General features: G+C 33.8%; 1 protein-coding gene across 16 annotated transcripts; it reads left to right on the forward strand.

Annotated features, from left to right (window-relative positions):
• Positions 1–111: 111 nt before the first annotated feature.
• On the forward strand, positions 112–21,910 carry LOC103853675 (WUSCHEL-related homeobox 8). Of its 16 annotated transcripts, none has more exons than XM_033284045.1 (8): positions 112–4,351; positions 4,447–4,798; positions 4,886–5,413; positions 5,493–5,555; positions 5,697–5,756; positions 5,951–18,560; positions 18,688–19,287; positions 19,654–21,910. In XM_033284045.1, exons 6-8 carry the CDS (start codon positions 18,269–18,271, stop codon positions 19,917–19,919), a joined length of 1,158 nt encoding a protein of 385 aa, XP_033139936.1. In that variant the 5' UTR covers positions 112–4,351; positions 4,447–4,798; positions 4,886–5,413; positions 5,493–5,555; positions 5,697–5,756; positions 5,951–18,268; the 3' UTR covers positions 19,920–21,910. The 16 variants fall into 16 exon arrangements, with proteins under 16 accessions (XP_033139936.1, XP_033139937.1, XP_033139932.1 ...); XM_033284046.1 differs by having other exon boundaries at positions 4,886–4,931; positions 5,493–5,615; XM_033284041.1 differs by having other exon boundaries at positions 4,886–4,931.
• Positions 21,911–22,714: the final 804 nt, after the last annotated feature.

Here is a 22,714-nt window from a genome sequence, read left to right on the forward strand (position 1 = left end):
CTCAGCACCAGTTTTACATTCCTTTCATTCAACGACAACTTCTTATACAACCTTTCTTCAGCAGCATTGCCAAGTTATATCATCCACTGTTGTCTTCATGGTTTACACTATAGACTCGATCTTTGAATTTGAAATGTATGCTCACGTGTTTCGACATTGTATCCTGCAAAAACAACAAATTCAAGTCACGGTTATACTAGTGTTATCTAGTTATCTATAGTTATACGTATTATACTTCAATTATCAGTTCTACTAGTTTTACCAAGTTATGCTTCAACTACATATCAAATTGAGGTTTCAGGTACTATAAGCTCAAGAACCTCAACTCAACTCAACTCAACTCAACTCAATTCCATAGAGGCAACTCAAATCAATCAACCAACCATATGCTTTAATTAATTCACATTTCCAATTACACACCCTAAAAACAATTTTTATCCAATGCAGCTTGGGGAGGAGAACAACTAACCTGCATTCGCCGGAGAATCCAACGATCGAGCTTTCTGGGGAGCTGAGAGATTTCTCGGGAGCTGCGAATGAATTCGACGAGCTGGAATCGATCGAGCTTGGGGCGGACTCACGATGGGGATTTCTCGCTTTAATTTCATATTTTTTGTTTTATTTTATTTTTTATCTATTTAATTGACATTGAATCAGAATCATATAACCAAACCGCCCAATCTATAAACCCGCCATAACCAAAACCGAAATTTGTGCCGAACCAGAACCAGAACCCCTCCTCTCAACCCGACATCTCCGATTCCCTCAATTTTCGATTTTTCCATTTTTTTATTTCACCCACGGAAGGGTATAAACGACATTTCGCGACTCATTAATGAATGAGGGGCATAGGTGGTTGATAGAGCCCATAGGAGATTTTCGAACTCACGTTTAGGGGCTCCAGAGGAGATGCCTCCTTCCTCATTGTTAATGTAAACAAAACGCTACTTCACCAGAGACCTATCAAGATCCCAACTCAAATTTGAATAATTTGGACAATCTGAGATCAAACATTAAGAACTTTTAATTTCTATAACCACACTAAATGAGCAGAAATGAAGAAGAAGATCTTTCGTTTAAAAAGAAGATTTTCAAAACTCATATCAGATTAAAGGGATACGTTACCTTATGGAAGGCTCAAATTTCGCCGAAGATCTGATAATTCTTTCGTTTCTGCTTTGTTAATTAAATGTGAATTGTAAAAAAGTTGTGATACACAGCAGCACAGACAGAGACCCCACACACACTAAAGAGTTTGTGATAGGTCCCTTGCCAAGAGATATCTATTGTTGATCTAGAAACATGGATTTGATACCAATTAAGGTCCCTCTTCAAATCAAAGAGAATTTGCCAAAGGACAAACTAAGAACACACACTTTTCTTTGGGTAGTTAGACTACCTCTTTTTAGGTTTTTCATTCATATAAATAGCAAAGCGTACATGAAGCAAAGAAATGGAAAGTGGAGCACCAACTCCTAACAAACATGAAATGGGAAACGTGACATGAAGATTGGTTCCTATAGTTAAGGAAGACCACTTCTTTTATTAATAAAACTAGAAAATAAATGAGTCGTGAGACTCCTTCATGCGAGATTCTTGCCCTTTGGTTGACGTCGTCTAGCTGATCTCGTACTTGCCACCTCAGCACGTGCTTGACTTCTAGTATCCTATCAATACCCCGGTGGTCTAAAAGAACCTTGTCCTCAAGGTTCATGTGCATTGAGGAAAACTTCACTTGAATTGATTCTCTTCCTCCCCGGTTGATTCTTCTAGTTGTGATGTTTTTCAACGCACTACGGCTTCCAAGACCAAGCTGTCTCCATGGTTCGTTATTAACAATAATTTTTTTGAATAAAAAGAGTTTTTGTTTTTGAGTGAAAAAGAAATATAAAATCCTTTTTTTTTTTTTGAAATCGAAAACAATGGAAGAATTATAGATATTAATCCATACAAAAGAAAGGATGTTGAACTTGATCAACAAACCCGAGTAGAAAATGGTGAAAAAAAAAGCAATGAAAAGAACAATAGCTGGATAGATCTCGATAAACGTTGATTCCGTAGAATGGCCATTCGTCAAGGTTTCTTGATAATCATTGATTTATAGAGAATACTGATAACAAGTAAGATGGAAAAATATTAAGTTTTTGATACCACAAAGTGGTCCGGATCAAAAACAAAACATGCTCTGATACCAATTGATAGGTTCCTTGACAAGAGATATCTATTGTTGATCTAGAAACATGGATTTGATACCAATTAAGGTCCCTCTTCAAATCAAAGAGAATTTGCCAAAGGACAAACTAAGAACACACACTTTTCTTTGGGTAGTTAGACTACCTCTTTTTAGGTTTTTCATTCATATAAATAGCAAAGCGTACATGAAGCAAAGAAATGGAAAGTGGAGCACCAACTCCTAACAAACATGAAATGGGAAACGTGACATGAAGATTGGTTCCTATAGTTAAGGAAGACCACTTCTTTTATTAATAAAACTAGAAAATAAATGAGTCGTGAGACTCCTTCATGCGAGATTCTTGCCCTTTGGTTGACGTCGTCTAGCTGATCTCGTACTTGCCACCTCAGCACGTGCTTGACTTCTAGTATCCTATCAGTTTGCCTCTAATGTTTATGCTAATTTAAGAGACTGCGAGTTGTTTTTCTTCTACTAAACCGGCACACGTTCTGTTTCTCAGAAAGTAATTGTTCAGTATCGTACTTTTACAAAATTAATACTATCAAAAACAAACAACTTTACCAAACACAGATTTAAAGTCAAACGCAGCCATGCTACAATAAACTAGAGGAAACGACGACAACAAAAATAGTATCAGATAATAAAATTAGAAGTACTAAAGTGATAACAACAAAAAGTAACAATGTTATTTGAAAAACAGATACTTGCAAGGACTTAAACATAAGGAACTTCAAATATGAGATTTTGTACATTATAAATTCAAATATGAAGTTTCACTGTACAAAACATCAAAATTTAAAATTTTGAACTTGCTTTTAGAGCAAGTAAAACTCCATATTTGAAGTTTTGAAATTGATTTTGGAGATGTTCTTAACATGAAACAATTGGTTTTGATTTGTACTCAATTATATGTTCGCTTCAGTTTAAAATGTATTTTCTTAACAAATTGTACAATCAATGAAGTTATTGCTTTAGTCGGATAATAATGTTTAGCAACATAACCGATAACGTGGATATTCATTATATCAACATAAAATAATGAAAAAACAAATAACATATATATAGTAAAGAGTCAATAAATTAATACTCGGCAAATGAATAGGCACAATAATTAATAAATTTTATTGGTCTTGAATTGGACATATGTAAAATATAACATAATTCGATAAAATAATAATAACATAACTATTATATATAACTTTTATATAAACATAAATAAAACATCTTTTAAAAAATGAATTCATCTTTCATCTTTTTTTTTCAATTTCAATATTCTGATGTTTCTATTGAATTACAGATAAAAGACATTTATATACTATCATCAAATTCAACACACATGATATATCAATTAATTTAATAAAGTAGATAAAATTTAACTAATATATAGTATCATAAAGTTAATTTTTTTTAACAATATAATCAGCTATTGTAACACAAACAACATATATCTTATCACATATAATTCCTTCTCACCTAAAACTTTCTAAAAGACAAAAAAAAAACATTATCATACACATCTCTTGGAAATGCAAACTTATAACACAAACTACAAAATCATGCAAAAATAATAATCTAGATCACAAGTAAAGTATATATATATATATATAAAATTGTCTGCCTCTCTCCTAAGCCATCCAGCTGGAAACTCGTTCTCTGAGGGGCTGACACTTGTCCGCTTTTTATAAAACGCGTCGTATCACTTAAATTTTAATAGATCCGTGTTGGGCTTAGATTTCGTTATTGGGCTTCAGTTTAATTGAGAGAAAGAGGTCGGGCACATGAATTAGGGTCCGACGGTCGTCTTCTCCAAACTCAGATGACGTTCCTGATACCTTCAGCAGAGAAACGGATCTACCTTTAATCCCATTGATTGGTGCCTCCACGATGTGTTTTCAATGCGATCCTTACGCCTCAGAGGTGGTGCGATTATTGCGTATAAATAGGGGTCACCCCTCTCATCCTCGACGCACCCACGCTTTCCTACATAGATTCTTCTTTGTTTTTGTCATGTATGCTCCGAAAGTTTTCTTCTCAGACCTCAAGTCCGGCAAGTGCTCCTCCGTCGTTGAGGCTCGGCTTCTGCGGTCCTGGGAGGCAAAAAATGTCAAACGCGATGGGGAATTGATGTGGGTCGACATGCTCTTGATTGACGTCAACGTAAGTTCTTTTATTATCAGTATATTATTCCGATTAGCCTCTTCGTGTTTGCGTTTTTTTCCTAAATTTTAAATTTTTTTTTCTTCCTGTATCAGGCGACAATGATGCAGGTCACCATCAATGCTAACCGCCTTTCACGATTCCGTTCCAAACTCGCCGCCGGGACGATGTACACCGTCTCTGGCTTCGATGCGGCGGCGATGAGGGACTTTCTAGTTTCTTCGTTCGATCTGAAACGGTTCTATCTATGGCTGCATGGTAAATCGAATTGATCGGATTTTATCATTTTGTGAGTTTCGTCAACGGAAGAGAAAGATGGTAGTACAGCTCCTATTATCGAGACTAGGATGCAAGAACCGACCCTTTTTCGGGTAATGGCGGCGGATAGCAGATCTCCGAGAGACGGGAAGCACATCGAGGTCTTGGGTTACTTCAATCCTCTGCCAGGTGATTTAATGAAGAGGATTTGTATTCTTTGGTTCGATTTTTGATTGCTCTCTTCATTTGTTTTTACACTGTTTCGTTTGTGTGCAGGCCAGGATGGTGGTAAGAGAATGGGTCTCAAGTTTTATAGAATCAAGTAAGTTTCCTTATCATCTTTTCACATTTGAGTTTGTGAATGGAGTTGGATGATTTAGACCATTGTTATAAGGGAAGGCTCTCTTAGTTTATTAATATGTGAATGGAGCTGGAAACGTTATTAGAATGATTCTTCAGTTCATTGTAGCTTTGTGAAAGTAGTTTCCTTTGTTCAAAGGAGCAATGCGTTTTTTTAATCATGTTTCTTGAGATTGTCTTCTACTTACTTAAATCACTCTTCTGGGTTTCTGCATTTGAAATGTTTTGGTCTAAGATATCAGTCAGGGTTTGCAGTCACATTTACACAATGATTAGCTATATTTCCTTGGATATTTTCTCTTTCATATGTGTTGTTATGACTACTTTCTCTGTTTTCTTTGATTGAATTTTGCAATGTTTTTTTTTCAAAACAAAAAAAATTTGCTTTATTTTCTGGTGGTTTCGTGGCAGCTCCATAACTTGAGTTTTAGGGGTTTTCAAAGTGTAAGCTCCATAACAATTGATTTTCCATAACAATGTAAGTTATCAATGGGTAATCTTCTGGTTTGTATTTGTCACGTAGAAACTTCGAATCCATATTTGGCTATTTGAGCGGAAAGATCTGAAGACTGAAGAAATAATTAATGTAAATCTGTACTACACATTTTTAGCTATGAATCTGTTCCGAACAGAGCTCCATGAGCATGTACTTTGTAATTCCTAGCTTAGTTTTCTTTCTAAATCAAGTTTAAATACACTGTTTAATCGATCTCTTTGTTTTCTCAAGTGTTCAGGAATTCATGGTGTTCTTTGTGCGGCTGAATTCATGGAGTACAAACACTACCGAGTAAGTTCATCAACACACTACTGAGGAATTCATGGTGTTCTTTGTTCAGAAAGTTGCTTCACATTTTATTTTTCTTGCATATTCAATTCGTGTCCATTGGCCACTAGACTAACTTAAGGTTATGTTCTTGATTCATCTGTCCCCTTCACATTATGTATCTGAGGTTGATCAAGATTACATGTTTATGGTGACAGGGCCTAGGTCTTGATGCCTGCATAATCTACATAGATGGTGCTTATGATACTTTTCAGTTGGCCACACTAAGCTAAATGTCAACACTACTGAGGAATTCATGGTGTTCTTTGTTCAGAAAGTTGCTACATATTTTATTAATCTTTATGTTTTTCATTTTCCCTGTTTTTGTCGATAGAATTTGAGCGTAATATGTATTTGACTACATAGATCTTCAAAACTATATTTTTGAAATGAGAAGAGAGTTTATTTTTAACAAATTATTTGCTTCTTTTTGAGAAATTTAACATTTGATAGTGATTATTAAATGCACCAGTTTTTAAAAGAACATGGACAAAAACTAAGCAAACACATTCATACGACAGTGGTTGTATATCACACACAATGGAATTTTCATGGTTTATCAATCCTGACACTTCCGGTGATTCACGTTCATGTTAGTAAGAATCACTATTAACAACAGATCATTGCTCTATTCTCACGCACTAAGTCACAAATACGATTTACAAACAGTACTAAACACGCAAATAATTCAATATCCAGATTTCCAAATTCATATGGTGTCCAACTAACTAGAAAAACTAAAGCGGTTGATAGCAACAACAAATTCCATCAACCACGGGTTCAGCATCATCCTAAAGACCTCCGTGAAACAAGTATGTCACAAAATGAAGACTCTTAACTTCTACAAAGCAAATTCCACTAATTCACACAAGAAGACAAGAACGAAGTGATGAAAATATTATTACTTCTTCATGACTTTATTCCTCCTACCAGGTTTCTGTTTAGGAAGAGAAACATGAAAGGCTACGTATATTAATATCAAAAACAATTATACGTAACCAAAAAAAAAACATGTCCATCGCTTCCATTAATATTCTACAGAAACAAAAAAAGTAATGTCATCTCGAACAAACACAGACAACTCACAACACCATCACAATCAAAACATTATCACCTACTTATCATATTCCAAATTGAATCAAAAGATAACTCAATAAACGAATGCAGAAAAAATATAAAAAATAACACAAATACTGTTTACTAAACATATACTCAAACTGTTGAAATTATTTTAAAAATCACATCCCGTCCGTAGGGCGGGCCGACCCTAGTATAACAATAAAATTGGATTGTTTCCCTTCTAACAAGCCACCTCAGAATTGCATATCTCAAATTGTGACACGTGTACTCATCCATAATCTAAAGTTGTGTTTCGATTTCGTTTTGTTTTCTGGGCTTTAGTTTTTAAATTGGCCTGTAACTAATATATGCATTGGTTAATGCTTTGCCAGTTTCTGATTGTTTCACGTTAGTATTGATTTTAGGTCCACAAAAATCCAAATCTAATCTAAAAAAATATGCGACTCTTGGAGGCTATGGACACTCTGCCAAACCAACGTTCTGTAATTATGCCATTGAATCGAGGAAACCCAAAGTCCTCTTAACCGCATCTTCAGTTCTTCACTGAGAGCCCTCTCCAAATCCCTCCATTCCAATGACCTCGGGGCTGTTTGTTTCACCATTTGTCATCTCCATCTAAATGATTCATTTGTATGATATTCAGATTTGTGACAAAAAAAAAATGATCTATTCAGATGATCCATTAAGATTTTTGTGATTGTTTGTTTGTCCATCCACATACTCATCTAGATGAATCATCTAAATGAATTTTATGTTTGTTTCTTTATTTTCATTTTCATTCAAATGAGTTTAGTAAACAAATTACCAAAATATCCTTGTGTTGGTTTAATCATATGTTTGATATTAATTTTAACTATATTACATTTAATTATTTAGTTTAATATATTTACATTGGAATTATTTCAAAATTAACGAATTTTCTTCTTGAGGTTTGGGCGGGAAAAAAAAAAGATTTTTCGGTTTAAGAGAGAAAACACATTTTTGGTTTTGGCGGGAAAACAAGATTTTTCGGTTTTGGCGGAAAAACGAGATTTTTTGGTTTTCGCGGAAAAATATAAATTTTCGGTTAAGGCGAGAAAACACGTTTTTGCGGTTAAGGCGAGAAAACACGTTTTTGCGGTTTTGGCGGAAAAACACATTTTTTGCGGTTTTGGACAGAAACACGTTTTTGTGATTTTCATGGGAAAACAAAAAATTTCGGTTTTGACGAGAAAACAAGATCTTTCATTATTGGCGGGAAAACGCGTTTTTGCGGTTTTGGCGGGAAAACGCGTTTTTGCGGTTTTGGCGGGAAAACCTGTTTTTTTCGGTTTAGGCGAGAAAACATGTTTTTGCGGTTTTGGCGGAAAAACGCGTTTTTATGGTTTTGGCGGGAAAACACGTTTTTGCGGTTTTGGCGGGAAAACGCGTTTTTGCGGTTTTGGCGGGAAAATACGTTTTTGGCGGGAAATCGTGTTTTGGTGGGGAAACACATTTTTGGCGGGAAAACATATTTTTGCGGTTTTCGCGAGAAAATGAGATTTTTCGGGTTTGGCGGGAAATGAGATTTTTCGGTTTTGGCAGAAAAACGAGATTTTCGGTTTTAGCGGGAAAACACGTTTTTTTTTTGGCGGAAAAATACGTTTTTGCAATTTTGGCGGGAAAACATGTTTTTGTGTTTTGGCGGAAAAATGTGTTTTGGGGTGTTGGCGTGAAAACATGTTTTTTGTGATTTTTGGTATGAAAACACGTTTTTGGTTTTTGCGGAAAAACACGTTTTTGTAATTTTGACGGGAAAACACGTTTTTGCAATTTTGCGGAAAAATGCATTTTTGGGGTTTTGGTGTGAAAAAAAATACTTTTTAGGTTTTCGCGGACAAACGTGTTTTTGTATGTGACAAAAATGATATTATGTTTAGGTTTGTAATTTGTGAATTACATTAGAGATATAATAGACATTATACTATTTTGAATGAACAATCCCCATTCAAATGATCCAAATTGGTTTAGCTGAATGGACTTTAAAATTAAGCTTAAATTTTCAAAAGTCATCCGGATGTTCCATCTGAATGAATTGCACTTTTAGTGACTAAACAAACAAAACTCTCATTTTCATCTAGATGACTCATCCAGATAGAAAAACAAATTCAAACGGTACTTCTGATTTCTTTTTATTTTATTTATTCCTTTAACGTTCACTGATTTTGTACTCTTTTGTACCTGCTCACAGTCAACGGTTATCCAAGCGTCTACCAACATTAACTGCTCAATACCTTCAAACAAATTCTGAAGGAAGAATCTCTTTATGAGATGAGAGTTTTTGATGTCACCAGAAACAACCAAAACTTCAGATTTGTTGACAGCCCTGTTGCTATTCGATTCACGCAGATACCAAAACTTGACAAGATAGCAGAAACCATGAACCCTCTCCACGTGGAGTTTTTCAGGTTTAGTGATTACGAACAACTCATATTATTGACTAATACGAACACAGATTTACCAGGTGTGTTTCTGAAATATTATGTAATAGCTTGTGTATTATTGATGATCAAGGTAAAGTATATATACAACCGTAATGCCTTAAGATAATAGGAGATCAACATAATCTCCATAGAACTAGGAACGTATAGTTATCCTTATCCTAATACTCCCCCTCAAGTTGGCAATGAAATGTCTTGAATGCCTAACTTGAAAAGAAGATACTGAAAAGTAGGCGTAGGCAATGACTTAGTAAGAAGATCTGCTGGTTGTTCTTTAGTAGATATGTGCTCAGTAGTAAGGATCTTCGCTTGAACGGCATCACGAACCTTGTGACAATCATTCTCAACATGCTTTGTCCGTTCATGAAACACTGGATTCTTCGCAATATGAATCGCAGACTGGCTATCACAAAATAACCGCATTGGTCGCCTATGAGCAAAACCAAACTGAGCAAGAAGACGTTTCATCCATTGTAACTCACAAGTAGCATCAGCCATCGAACGGTACTCCGCTTCTGCAGAAGAACGTGATACCGTACATTGTTTCTTCGTTTTCCATGACACTAACGAGTCACCTAAGAGAACCACATATGCGCTCAACGACCGTCTTGTCAGTGGACACGCAGACCAGTCGGAGTCACAGTACGCGGTCAAGGTCATATCACAATCCGACTTGAGAAAGATCCCTTGTCCCGGACTGCCCTTTAGATATCGAACAACTCGCAGAGCCGCAAGCCAGTGTTCCTGACGTGGTTTCTGCATGAACTGAGAGAGAATATGCACTATGTAGTTGAGCTCTGGTCGAGTGAATGTGAGATAGATGAGACGCCCAATCAAACGTCTATATTTACCAGCGTCTGATACCATGAAATATTATGTAATAGCTTGTGTATTATTGATGATCAAGGTAAAGTATATATACAACCGTAATGCCTTAAGATAATAGGAGATCAACATAATCTCCATAGAACTAGGAACGTATAGTTATCCTTATCCTAATAGTTTCGCTTTCGATTCTTCTCAGCCATTCCTGAGAAATAATTTTCATCCCACATGAAACTATCATTACTACAACTTTTTGGTTTCAGATATTGTTGGTGAAGTGAGGGATATTAAAACCACTTACAATGAAGAGACCCAGAGCACTCAACGTATTATGCCTAATATAAGAAGTCACAGGTTAACAATGACATCACTTTCATTTTGTTAACCTTTTTAAGACAAATGTTAGTTTTAATATATCAAAATGTTTTACATTTCATCTCTTCCACTATGCAGGGACACCACAGACCACAGTTTGTCTTAGTGTTTTTGACGGACTTGCCATGCTTCTCTATAATAAATTAGTAACGTCTAGTGTTGAGCCTGAGGTTATTTAGTGATGAACATCAACCTTAAATTAGTAGGAGGTGGACTTATATCCTCACACTCATGTTCTGGTTTTCTTTTTTTTTTGTTTTTTGTTGGGCACTTTGCAACTTCTAATTAGTTAGTTTTGTAAAGCTTGAATGTACGCAATAAATTCAAATAGAGCAAGTTTTATGGGCTCCTCGTCACGTCGTCTGTACTTTGAGCATCTCTCTTAGTGGAATCTCTTTCACATATTAAGCCATGCCATTTGTTTCTTTTCCACGCCATATGTTTCTGAATGAGTACAGCCAGTCAGAGTTACGTCAAAGGGTTAGGAGTTAGCGCCTCTGACACATTCCTTAACCTAGGATCTGTAACATTGAGTAAGGTTGTTCCTCTACTTCTTACAAAAATATGGAGATGTCAAATAAGATTTAATCTATAACAGTATCAGAGCTTAATGACTATGTGCTAAATTCACCGCCTCAGGTTAGCACACTAACGTTAACTTATGATCCTTTATGATCTGTCTCTAATGGGCCTGACTCTGCAGTGTTTGGTGCTTTTGACCCTGAGATGACAAAATTGACCAATATTTATGCTGCAAAATTGTCACTGGTCATTGTATCAGTCACCAAGTAACCCATTATCTCTCTGTATATCTTCTCATGATTTTTGACGTTGTTTACTTTGATACAACACGTAGGCATTGAAGACCCACATGTCAGGGTCCTCCCACAAGGCCTCCAGATATTGTAGGCAGGACGTTCACTTTCCGCTTTAGAAATTCAATTTCTCTTTCAAACATCAGTCTTTCCCTGTCTCACGCATTTTCAGTTGTCACCAGCGCCTGGCAATAGCTAATTTTGCGCTCCAGGTGACTTCAATTCAACAACTAACAACTTACGTATTTATCCTCCTTATGTGACTAGCATATTTTTAATGGTAATGACAACAAATCCTTCTCATGGTGTGTACAACAGTGTTCTCTGACCAGTAGAAGGTTCAATAGTCATGGTATGGTTGAAGAAAACAGAGGCGAGGCAGGTCTACTACGTGCTCGACCTATTATTGATCCTGAAATGACTACGGATGAGCCAACAGTTATAGAGGATGGACACTCTGTAAAGAAGACACGCATTGAGGAAAGTCTCAAAGGAGTCTATGACCCTCATGTCGACTACAGCTACGCTGGAGTGTTTCTCAAATTTAGCATAATAATGAAATAGGACTACAACTCATTCCCACCCGTTATGTTAGGGTCTTTGTTTTTGTGTCAAAATTTCGTATGTCTCAAGCAAGCTCACTTTTTACAAATATATAAATAACAACTTCTCCTAACTCAGCACATATACCATTTGACAACAAATATATAGAACATTGTTTTTATGTCAAAATTTCGTATGCCTCTTCACATATACCATTTGACAACAAATATATAGAACATTGTCTTAATACATATATTCTTATATTTTTTCTAGCAGTAGTTAACAAAACACTTGGTGGAGTAAGAGAACATATTACAGACCAATCTTAAAGGTTTAAACTAAGAAGAGCTAAGAATCGCCCAACACAACCCGTCTCCAAACACTTATTGACTTCTTCGTCTGTATCATTCAAACTTACTACGTCTTTTTGGTCAAAAAAAAATAACTATCATTCTTAATTATAAGTAATATATTATCTGTATGGTTTGTGTCTGGAAAAGGGTAATGTTGTATAAATAAACCAAATTACATTTCATGAAAAAACACAATCCAAATACATGTTATTAGACTATAGCTCAAATTCATTGGTGAAACCTGCACATTTCCCATCACATAATCTCTGTTCTCTAGAATTAGGGATACTTTCCAATGAGTACAAATTACTAAATAAATAAATAAAATAAACTATAGCACAATTACCATTTCTAATAGTTAATTTACAATATAAAAATTAATATACAACACCAAAAATTTATAATAAAAATTGACATCCCGTGCAAAGCGCGGACAAACCACTAGTATATAATAAAACAGAGAGCCTAAACTATGGATTTTCTCTTTTTACACAGTGTATGTTTTTTATTTTTAACTCTTTAAATTTGTTTTTTGGCCTAAGTTCTTTAACTTTTTAAATTCATAATAACATCTTACGATGTTACATCTTTCTTAAAATAATTTATAAGAACTGTATGTTTTGTGTAGTATTGCTTTAATATATGATGCTTGATCTTACATCTAAATATCGTATTGATGTATCTACTCATTGATAACATATTTGTAAACTATGAACTTTTAATCCTATGTATGCTCTCTTTAGGGAATATTCAGGTCTTGGTTATGCGTAACATAGATTTCTACAATAGAACTTAAGGTTTTAACCACGCGTTAGTGGTCCGATGGCACAAGGCGGTCCATGGATCTCTAAGAGACCCGAGTTCGGATCCGCTGTTGAATCAGATAAATATAGTGCATGGTTACTGAAGCTTTCACATTCTCTCTCCGGGGAAATGGGTCATCCAACTTAAGGCTTTTAGTGTTTTATGGGCATTGTTATAGGTCGAAAAAATAATTTTTAAGAAAATAAGAAAAACAAGTGAGAATATAAAGATACAATAATCTTATTTGGTTCCGTACACCATTTGGTTTTAAGTATATAAGTTTGTTGTAGATGGTTGCCTAAAAAAGCTATAGATGCTAACTTTCATGACAAGAAGATTGTTTGATGGTGGACAACAACAGTCATCAAACCATCATCGTAAGCAGAATTATTTCAAATATATATTCTAAGATTACATATAGATTCTAAGACACCATACGTAAGAACTTGATTGTAAATTCAGTGACTGGAAAAGAAAACCAGTTTTAGTCAGTTGTGTAATTGTGTTTAACAATTTATTCTTCTGAGAACACAAACATGTAAAGATAAAAGAGTATTAGGATCATAACTATAGCTTAGTTAACTCTTTATTAAAATCACAGTCTTGCTCAACATCACATATATATATGATTGGATATTAAAAAGAGAGAAAATTTTGAGTTTAAATTATTGCAAATTTGATATGTAATTTATATTATATGTAACATAGTCATACCCCCAGTAAACCCTCTCGTATATAATAAACTAGGATCAGCCCGTCCTATGGGCGAGATATATTTTACTTGTGATCTAGATTATTATTTTTTGTATAATTTTATGGTTTGTGTTTTAAGATTTCATTTGCAAGAAATGTGTGATAATGATTTTTTGTCTTTTAGAAAGTTTTAGGTCAGGAGAGATTATATATTTTTCTTGTTTACAATACTTGTTTATGTTGTCCAAAAAAAAATAGTTGTCTCTATGTTATAAAGTTGTGGTATTGATATACGTGAGCGCTTTAAATGGTTTTCATGTTGTTTCATTTTACAAAAATTTGAGTCTATATTAAAATGTACTAATGGAGGTTATGTTGTTTTCTATAATTTTAAATTAAGTTTTGGTTTCATATGAATTTAAATATACCTTAAATATACAATGAACCGGTTACACAAATATATTACGGTAGGTAATTAAAAATTTTGTTTTGTTTTATTTATTATGAACGAACTAAAATTATTTGTACTAATATTATTTAATTTCCATAACTGAATAATTATATTCAAGAAAGCAAGCTACACGAATAGAAGAAAACGTTAGATATGATCAAAATAGTCTTTTGTCTTGTTCATTAAAATTTTTATGTAAGAAATAATTTAATTTACAACTGTTTTTTTGTTAATGAGCTTTAGAATAACTGAATTATTGTCTCCAGTCTTAAAAACAAAGACATATAAATAGGTTTTTTGGTTTGGTGATTAAATAGATTTATCAATCTAATTATATTTACAGTTTTGCAATCGATAATATATATAATTTTTTTTTGTTTTAGTTTGATCAAAATGAAACGTGTAATGGAAAAAAGATTCTGAACAAAATGGTTGTGTTTTAGCATAAAACTATTTTTTTATTAATCGTCTTTATTTTTATCTATATATCAAACGAATGATGAAGAAGAGTTTTCAGCACTATCTCTTTAATTTCATAGCTTTCTTTTCCTTCTTCCTAATCTTTCTCTCTTTTCTTTTTAGATCTACTTTCTTGTGCAAAAGAACCACCGTGAAACTCATGGTTCCACCGCAACTCCGCACATCTTTCACCGCCACTGCCGGGCCTCTGTCCCAACTCCTTGCACCGCCACTGCCGCAACTCCTTCACCGCTGCTACCGCAACTTCTTCATCGCTGCTGCCACAACTCCTACCTCTTTCTTTGTATCCAGCCACCGCAACTGCTTGCACGACCACCACTACAACTCTGTTTACCACTACTTCCATTCTGCTCACTTCTCATCCGCTATCACCACCGTTGCATCATACACCACCAATTTTATCAAATTTATTGCCAATAGGAGATCCGTTCTTTCCTTTTGAGTTTTTTTGTTATTGAATTTTTACATTTATTATGCAATGAAATATATGAAGATTTTTAATATTTGTTATAATTTAGTTAAAATAATTGTTTTTTGTATAAATATTTTCAGTTGCCGGAAATTAATCGGAGGTGGATTACTCAAAAAGTCATCGGTACATTCAGATGATTTTCCGATGGAAATTTTTGATAATATATGTTATCGTAACTTACCGAGAATTTTCCAACAAATGGTGATTTTCTAGACCCAAACTTCGATGAAATTAGGATTGTCAAAAAATGATAGGAAAAACTCGTTTCCGATAAACTTATGTTTAATATGGTTGTCGCTTATCACTTCTTTTTCTTGTAGTGAATGAGCTTTATTAAGCAAAACATAAAATCCAATTCTAATCGAAGCCCATAAATATTGCTTACCAAATTAAATGAAACGAAGTGTTCTAAGGATCGGGACACATGACGATTTTAAGATACACGAATTAGTGAACTGGAATCTTAGGTGGACACCCTAAAAGAGAAGCAATCTGAGTTTTATATATATAGAAGTAAATAAGAAGGAAAGAAGAAATAAGAAATAAGAAGCGTGTAGGAATGGTTAATGTAAAAATTATATAGCGTCAAGTCAAAAAGATATAAATATGTTTGTCTCCCTATGTATAATGCCCACTCTACTCGTTGCTTAGCCACATGAACTATTTACATTCACTATATGATTGTCACTCTTATAGTCTTATTTTACCTTCCTTTTCTCTGCATCTTAGTCATAAGGCACGGTTACGATGTGACAGAACGTTGAAATTCGATTATTGTTTTAGATGCAGTTCAATTTTTCATTACAACAAAAATCTATCGTCTGAGGGATGGAGTAACTTTTTTTTTTGTTGAAATGTTAAGATGGAGTAACTTTTTTTTTTCTCAAGTGCAACATTCTAATTTTTATGGTTATAATAGAGTCGGAGAAGGGAGCTACGTTACCTAGTTCCGTTTTTTTCTTACCGTAAGGATGAGGCTCGATCGGTTCTGCAGCTTATAATTATTCTGGGCTACGCAACACTTTTAACTATAGACATAATAATACAATATGAAAGAAAAATAAAACTTTATATTATTTATGTAGTGCAAGGGAATATAACTGTTTATAAAAAAAATTCGTGAAAACTTCATAGTTAAACATATTACTAATCATCTCTCTAAACTAAATTTAGGAATGATGGTTTTCCAGGTAATGATTTTTTTTTTTTGATAATTAAGGTATTCGGACCTCTCATTTAGTCCGGCTATTCCACCGCGTCCAACCGGAACTGACGAAAGAGATTCTGGAAGCCAAACGGAAACCATGTTAAATCCGCTATGGCCGGGGCTCGAATTCGTGATGGCGGACACCTCAGCCGATGTTTCTTAACCACCAGACCACAGACCACGAGGCCCGGTTACATGAAAATTCGACCATCAACTCTGTGTTTGTAGCTCTAGTGTATTACGAAACCTTCTAAATGGAGTGTACCGTAAAATCATGACTTTAAGTTTTGTGTTAGTTGAACAAAAAAAGAGTTTTGTGTTAAAAGTATTATATTAAATTAATATATTTATTCATAGTCGGAAAAATTATAGAGAAAAAGTCCATAATCTATAAATAGACCATTAATATTAGATGGTGGTGTACTGGTTCTTGAATCATAATAGACTATTACAATTTTCAAATAATAGATGAAATTTGTAGTTGTTTTTTTTTTTTTTTCGTTTTGTGTATGTGATCAGCATCAATCAACTTAGAGTATATAGTATGTTTTAAAAATCATTATTAACATAGACTTTACATCATTCAACTAGAAACAAATAAATAAGTTCTAACAATTGGAACTCAACCAGCTGATGATGTATACCAGAAAATTTTGAAATTCACAATATTTTCTTGTTAAAATTAATTTGTTAATATAATATCAAATCCGTTATTCTCTTCTTTTCCACATATATCTTAATTTTATCATTATTCTTTTGTAGTGCTTTCGCCATGGCCTTTACATAAATAATCATATTTTTATTTTAATAATTTAACGTATAAAAAAACTGCTTACACTTAAATAAGGTAGATGAAGATGTATGAACATGGATAAGAGGAAAAACGTGTAACGGAAATTTTTTGCAGTTTGATTTTTCATGTTCTTTTAACCCTGGATTTTTCATGTTTAGGCTTTCTAGGGTTCCTTCGAAATTGTGTGTAACGGAATTTATGATTATTTTTTAGTGAGATAAAACAACAAAAAACCATTAATACCATTTTCAAAATTTTGTTGAAGTGAAAATATATGGTAAATACCAAAAAACCGGTAACTAAATTTGGCTCAAAGTCTTTCAGTACTTTCTTACAAAAATATTTCAGTCATAATGTACATATATCAATTTTGTATCTTTCTAATTCACAATCTTAAAACAAATAATTTATTATCCTCTTAATTACTAAAATATTTTCCATAAAACTACCTTTGTAGGATTATTTTTTGTTCATCAGTTATGTTTTTCATCTAACTACATTTTAAGCATAACTATAATAAACAATCATTAAATAATTTTCCGTCTTTATATTTTCGCTTATTTGATAACAAAATATTTAATGAGTAGAACAGTTATGATCCCTCGAGTCAATCCAAAACCCCCCACCGTCCCCTTATATAACCAACCAGTGTTAATAAACTAAGAAAATAAAGTACAAAATTATCCAAAAGTAAATTCATCGTTTTTTAGAAAAAAAATCCATCGTGTTTCATTTTTGGAAAAAATGAGTTTACTTGGTTAAGAAATTACCACTCACTAATAGGCCTACAGAAAGAGAGATAAAAAACCAAATATTTCTGATTATTTGAGTTGTGAAATTGGTACAGGAAAATCCATATCAATTGATTTTTAAATCTAATAATCAGAAAATACAATTGACTGAAGAAACAATAAAAGCCAAATCCATTCCAAGGGGTGTTTCTAATCCGAATTACGTAGTTTGAAATAAAAAAATGAAACGAACGTAGACATAATACCATATTCAACTTATTGAAGAAACGATAAATAAATCTCCTTACCTTTTGACAAATACGTACAATATTCATTGTTTTGCTATTTTTTGTATTTTTCTCTGTAGTTACGTTTTATTCCCCATTAAATTATGAATGATGCACACCGAAGAGTTGGTAAAGGGGCTTATATATAACGTGAGAGTAGCTATGTTATTCTCATTTAACCTATATAGATCAACCCTAGCTAAGAACTCTCTCTCTCTATATATATATATATACCTCTCTCATAATCATCATATCACCAATATCATCATGTCCTCCTCAAACAAAAACTGGCCTAGCATGTTCAAATCCAAACCCTGCAACAAACATCATCATCGTGACATGGAGACTCCATCTAGCATGCCCTATTCTAATTGCAACACACCTTCTCCTTTTTCCTCAGGTTATTTAATTATACTTTGTTGTTTTCATGTATATAATTAACCGCGTATGACTAGAAACAAGCTATATGATGTTGTATATGTTTGTTAAGACATGCATGATGATTTGTAAATGGATCTGTGAATCAGATCGTGTACCGGATCCTAAACCGAGATGGAATCCTAAACCGGAGCAGATTCGGATACTCGAATCAATATTCAATTCGGGTATTGTTAATCCACCTAGAGAAGAGATTCAAAGGATCCGAACTCGACTTCAGGAATACGGTCAGATCGGAGACGCAAATGTTTTTTACTGGTTTCAGAACCGGAAATCACGGGCAAAACATAAGCTACGTGTTCTTAAAAAAAACCCTAAAATGCTCGGTTGTAACCCTAGCAAGACCAGGAAGGAAAAAATCATTACTCCTAATGATAATCCTACTGATCCTTGTTTTGGTTTGGTTAACCATGAAACCGGTTTATTTCCGGGTCAAAACAATGAGTTGGTGATAACTGAACCGGCTAGTTTTTTATATCCGGATGATAATAATCCAAGCTTGACCCAATCAGGGTTTGGTTTTGGTGGTTTTGTTGTGCCGGTGGTAGCTGAGGAGAGGTTGGAGTTAGCCGGCACTAGTAACGGCCTTAATATGAATATTCCGGAGATCGACTTTGGCGGCGGTGAAAATGGTTATTTCCCTAATTCGGTTCCTGTTACTGTTCCATTAACCATCAATCAATCACAAGGTAATCAATCAATCATACATACCAGCGATTATTATTTCTTTTTCAAGGAATGTTTTTTAACCCAAGAAAAATGATGGGTAAAAAAATATTTTATAGTATTGTTTATTCAAATATGTATATGCATATGTTTTGCATAACGAAATACGTAAATATATGGTAAATAAATATTATTTAACTATCCTAATTAATCTTCTTTTTGACCGAGTAACGCATGCATACGTGTTTTATGGAAATGACGTTTTGGTCTTTTTGTTTTGACCACGTACTGTTTAATTTCCAGAATATCTCTAGAGTAAATTGCTTATATTTTTCTACACATGAATTACCTAAAACGTTTTTTATTGATCAATATGATGACGATTAAAGACTCATGGGGTTTGTTTGTGCACGGGGAAATAATAGTATCATCCGGTGGTGGAGATATCGGAGATTATGTTTCTCCAGTGAGGTTGACGGTGTTCATCAACGACATGCCTTTCGATGTGGCGGCAGGACTATTCAACGTCAAAGAGGCTTTTGGAAACAACGCTATGTTGATAAACTCGTTTGGGCAGCCTATTCTCACAGACGAATTTGGAGTTACTTTTCAACCTCTCCAAAACGGTGCTGTTTATTATCTTGTAAGTTTTTAGTGTGATAAGCAAAATTATTTTTAAAAATATGGTTTGAGTCTTTTTTGTTTTTAATTACTCAAGGGTTGTATTGGATTTTGCAGCTTTAAAAATGAAGATCGAAGATCTGGGGTTTAAGGACGAATATCTAATATAATAAGGAGATGTCTTCAATTTTATTTGGTTACCTTGTGTTTTCAAGACTTTGAAAAAGATTTAATTAAAAATTGGAACTTAGTTACAGCTTTTAATGTTTGTTCCCAATGTTATCCAGTCAATGTCAGTTGTGCATTTCTAGTTTATTTTGTTCTCGGAATTTCTTATTTGGTATGTTATTGTAATGTAACGTATATTAATTATTAATGGGGAAAAATATGAGATGAGGACGATGAGGACCCGTTGGATTTTTTAAAGATGAACTTTAGGATTAGCTTATTCTCCCGATCTGTAGATTCAATTATTGGAATATAGTTAAACAACAAACAAAACATTCCTTAGAATTTCAAAAATATTCACTGTTTTTAAATGGTCCGCCAAAATCTTCTTTGAGTTGTTTTTTACATTGGGTATAGTAATTTTTTTTTTGAATAAAATGTTAAATTTTATTCAAAAGAAAATGTACTTTTTACAGCATGAGCCACTTTTCATGACTTAATTTATGAAATTCGTGAAAACAGTTACTAAACTAAGTCACTGCTCCAATCCATACTTGATGAGCCGTCGCAAATCCCTTAGCACATGAGAAGAGTTCAACGACATTATCCTATTCTTGACAAGTTTGCCAATGTTCCGGAAGACTACTTCCCATGGTGTCGAGGTATCTCCATGATTCCTAGCATTCCTTTCTCTCTAGATTGCGTAGATGGTTGCATGTATGACATAGCAGGTGAGGAAGAGTTAGACTCTATCAAGCTTCTTCTGCGATACAAAGATTGACGATGTCATTCCAGTTCGTTGAGTAATGGTTTCACATCATGGAAAGAGGGTCGTGCAAAGCAAACCAAGTACAGAACTGATACTTTGGTGTAGGGCAGCTGAACCAGAGGCAATTGTGCCATGGAACCGTTGTTTTGGTTGTTCTTATATGATTCCACATGTTTCTTTCCTTCCATAGAATCACATCTTCATCCTTTGTATGATTCAAAGAGAGGAAGTTATGTTCGATTCTGCGCAAAATCTCAGAACAATGTTGTCTCCTTCTCCTCTTTATCCAAGCTGTAAGGATCATTATCATTCTTCCCAAGCAATTTTTGATTTTCTCGGGTTTAAGTCACAACAAGGCCATAATAAAGTAGAACAAATTGACATTACTCAAATTATCCTAAGGTGTGACTTTTACTATTTCAAATAAGAAGTTCAATCGTAGTACTTAAGAATCGAATCCACAACGAGCGAGGGCACACAATAGATCTAAAGCAGTAATGATTAAGGTAGACAGTAAATAAATAACTCAGAACTAGCAGATTGATTGGTCGGTCGGTTAGTTTGTAAACAATATGAGAAAATAGCTAAATCTGCAGTTCATGTAATCATAATTATAATGATATAAAATGCCTAACGTATGCAGATGACAATCCTAAAACACGATGTCTAAAACAATATTCTTATATGCCAAAACAATAAGCTAAAATACATGTCTTTGAACCTTTTTTTTTTCAGCACATATGTCTTTGAACATGTGTTCATTATTCATGAACTTGTCTGATCACCATCTTCATAGATACGTGTAAAATATGCACATATTGTCTTAACTTAATACATTAATTTAGATTCAATTTATGTAAGCAAAATGTTGTAGTTGATCTACTTTGGATTAAGTTATTCTTGGGTTCACCCCCTAGGTTCACCAACCAATAGAATTTTTTTATTTCAAATTCGATATCTTTTTAAAAAAGAAAAAAAATATTGTCAAGTTATATTATGTTTTTAAAATAAAAAAGTAAAAAAAAATAGTAGTTACAAAAGAAAAGAAATTTTTTTAAAAAAAATATTGTTAACGTCTTCAGCAAAACACTAAACCCTAAATCCTAATCCCTAAACCCTAAATCCGAAACCCTAAACCCTTGGGTAAACCCTAAACCCGAAACCCTAAACCCTTGGGTAAATCAAAACTATAAATCAAAAACACTAAAATCCTAAACCCTTGAGTGTTTTAGTGTTTAGTGTTTTTGATTTAGAGTTTATGATTTATCCAAGGGTTTAGGGTTTACGCAAGGGTTTAGGTTTCAGATTTAGGGTTTAGGGATTAGGATTTAAGGTTTAGTTTTTTCTTAAAAATATTTTTTTTGTAATTACTACTATTTTTATTTTCTTTTATCTTTTTATTTTAAAAACATAATATAATTTGACAATATTTTGTTTCCTTTTATAAAAGATATCAAATTTGAAATAATATAATCCTATTGGTTGGTGAACCTAGAGGTTCACCCTAGGGGGTGAACCCAATAATAAGTCTTAAGTTATCTATTAATCTTTCTTTTATGAAACTAATAGTTGTGTTAAATTACCAAAGTACTCAAAAATAAAAATTTCTCAAAAAACTACTAAACTAGTTTTTTTTTTTTTTTTTGACGTCAAAAGGCCATTCTATTACTCAAACTTGAGGTGGTCTGGGTAACCAAACCGGAATAGAACAACCAATAAAATGTAACTCCCTATGAAAAGATCTAGCAGTCTTAGCCAAGAAATCTGCAATCTGATTGTGCGCTCGTGGAACGTGAATGATGTTGAATTCCGGGAAGCATATTTGTAGCGTCTCTATCCTCTCCAATATCGTCGAAAAGCTTGGCCACGCCTGAGGATCCTTTACCATTGCA

This window comes from Brassica rapa, chromosome A02, assembly GCF_000309985.2.
Source record: "Brassica rapa cultivar Chiifu-401-42 chromosome A02, CAAS_Brap_v3.01, whole genome shotgun sequence".
Taxonomy (NCBI): domain Eukaryota; kingdom Viridiplantae; phylum Streptophyta; class Magnoliopsida; order Brassicales; family Brassicaceae; genus Brassica; species Brassica rapa.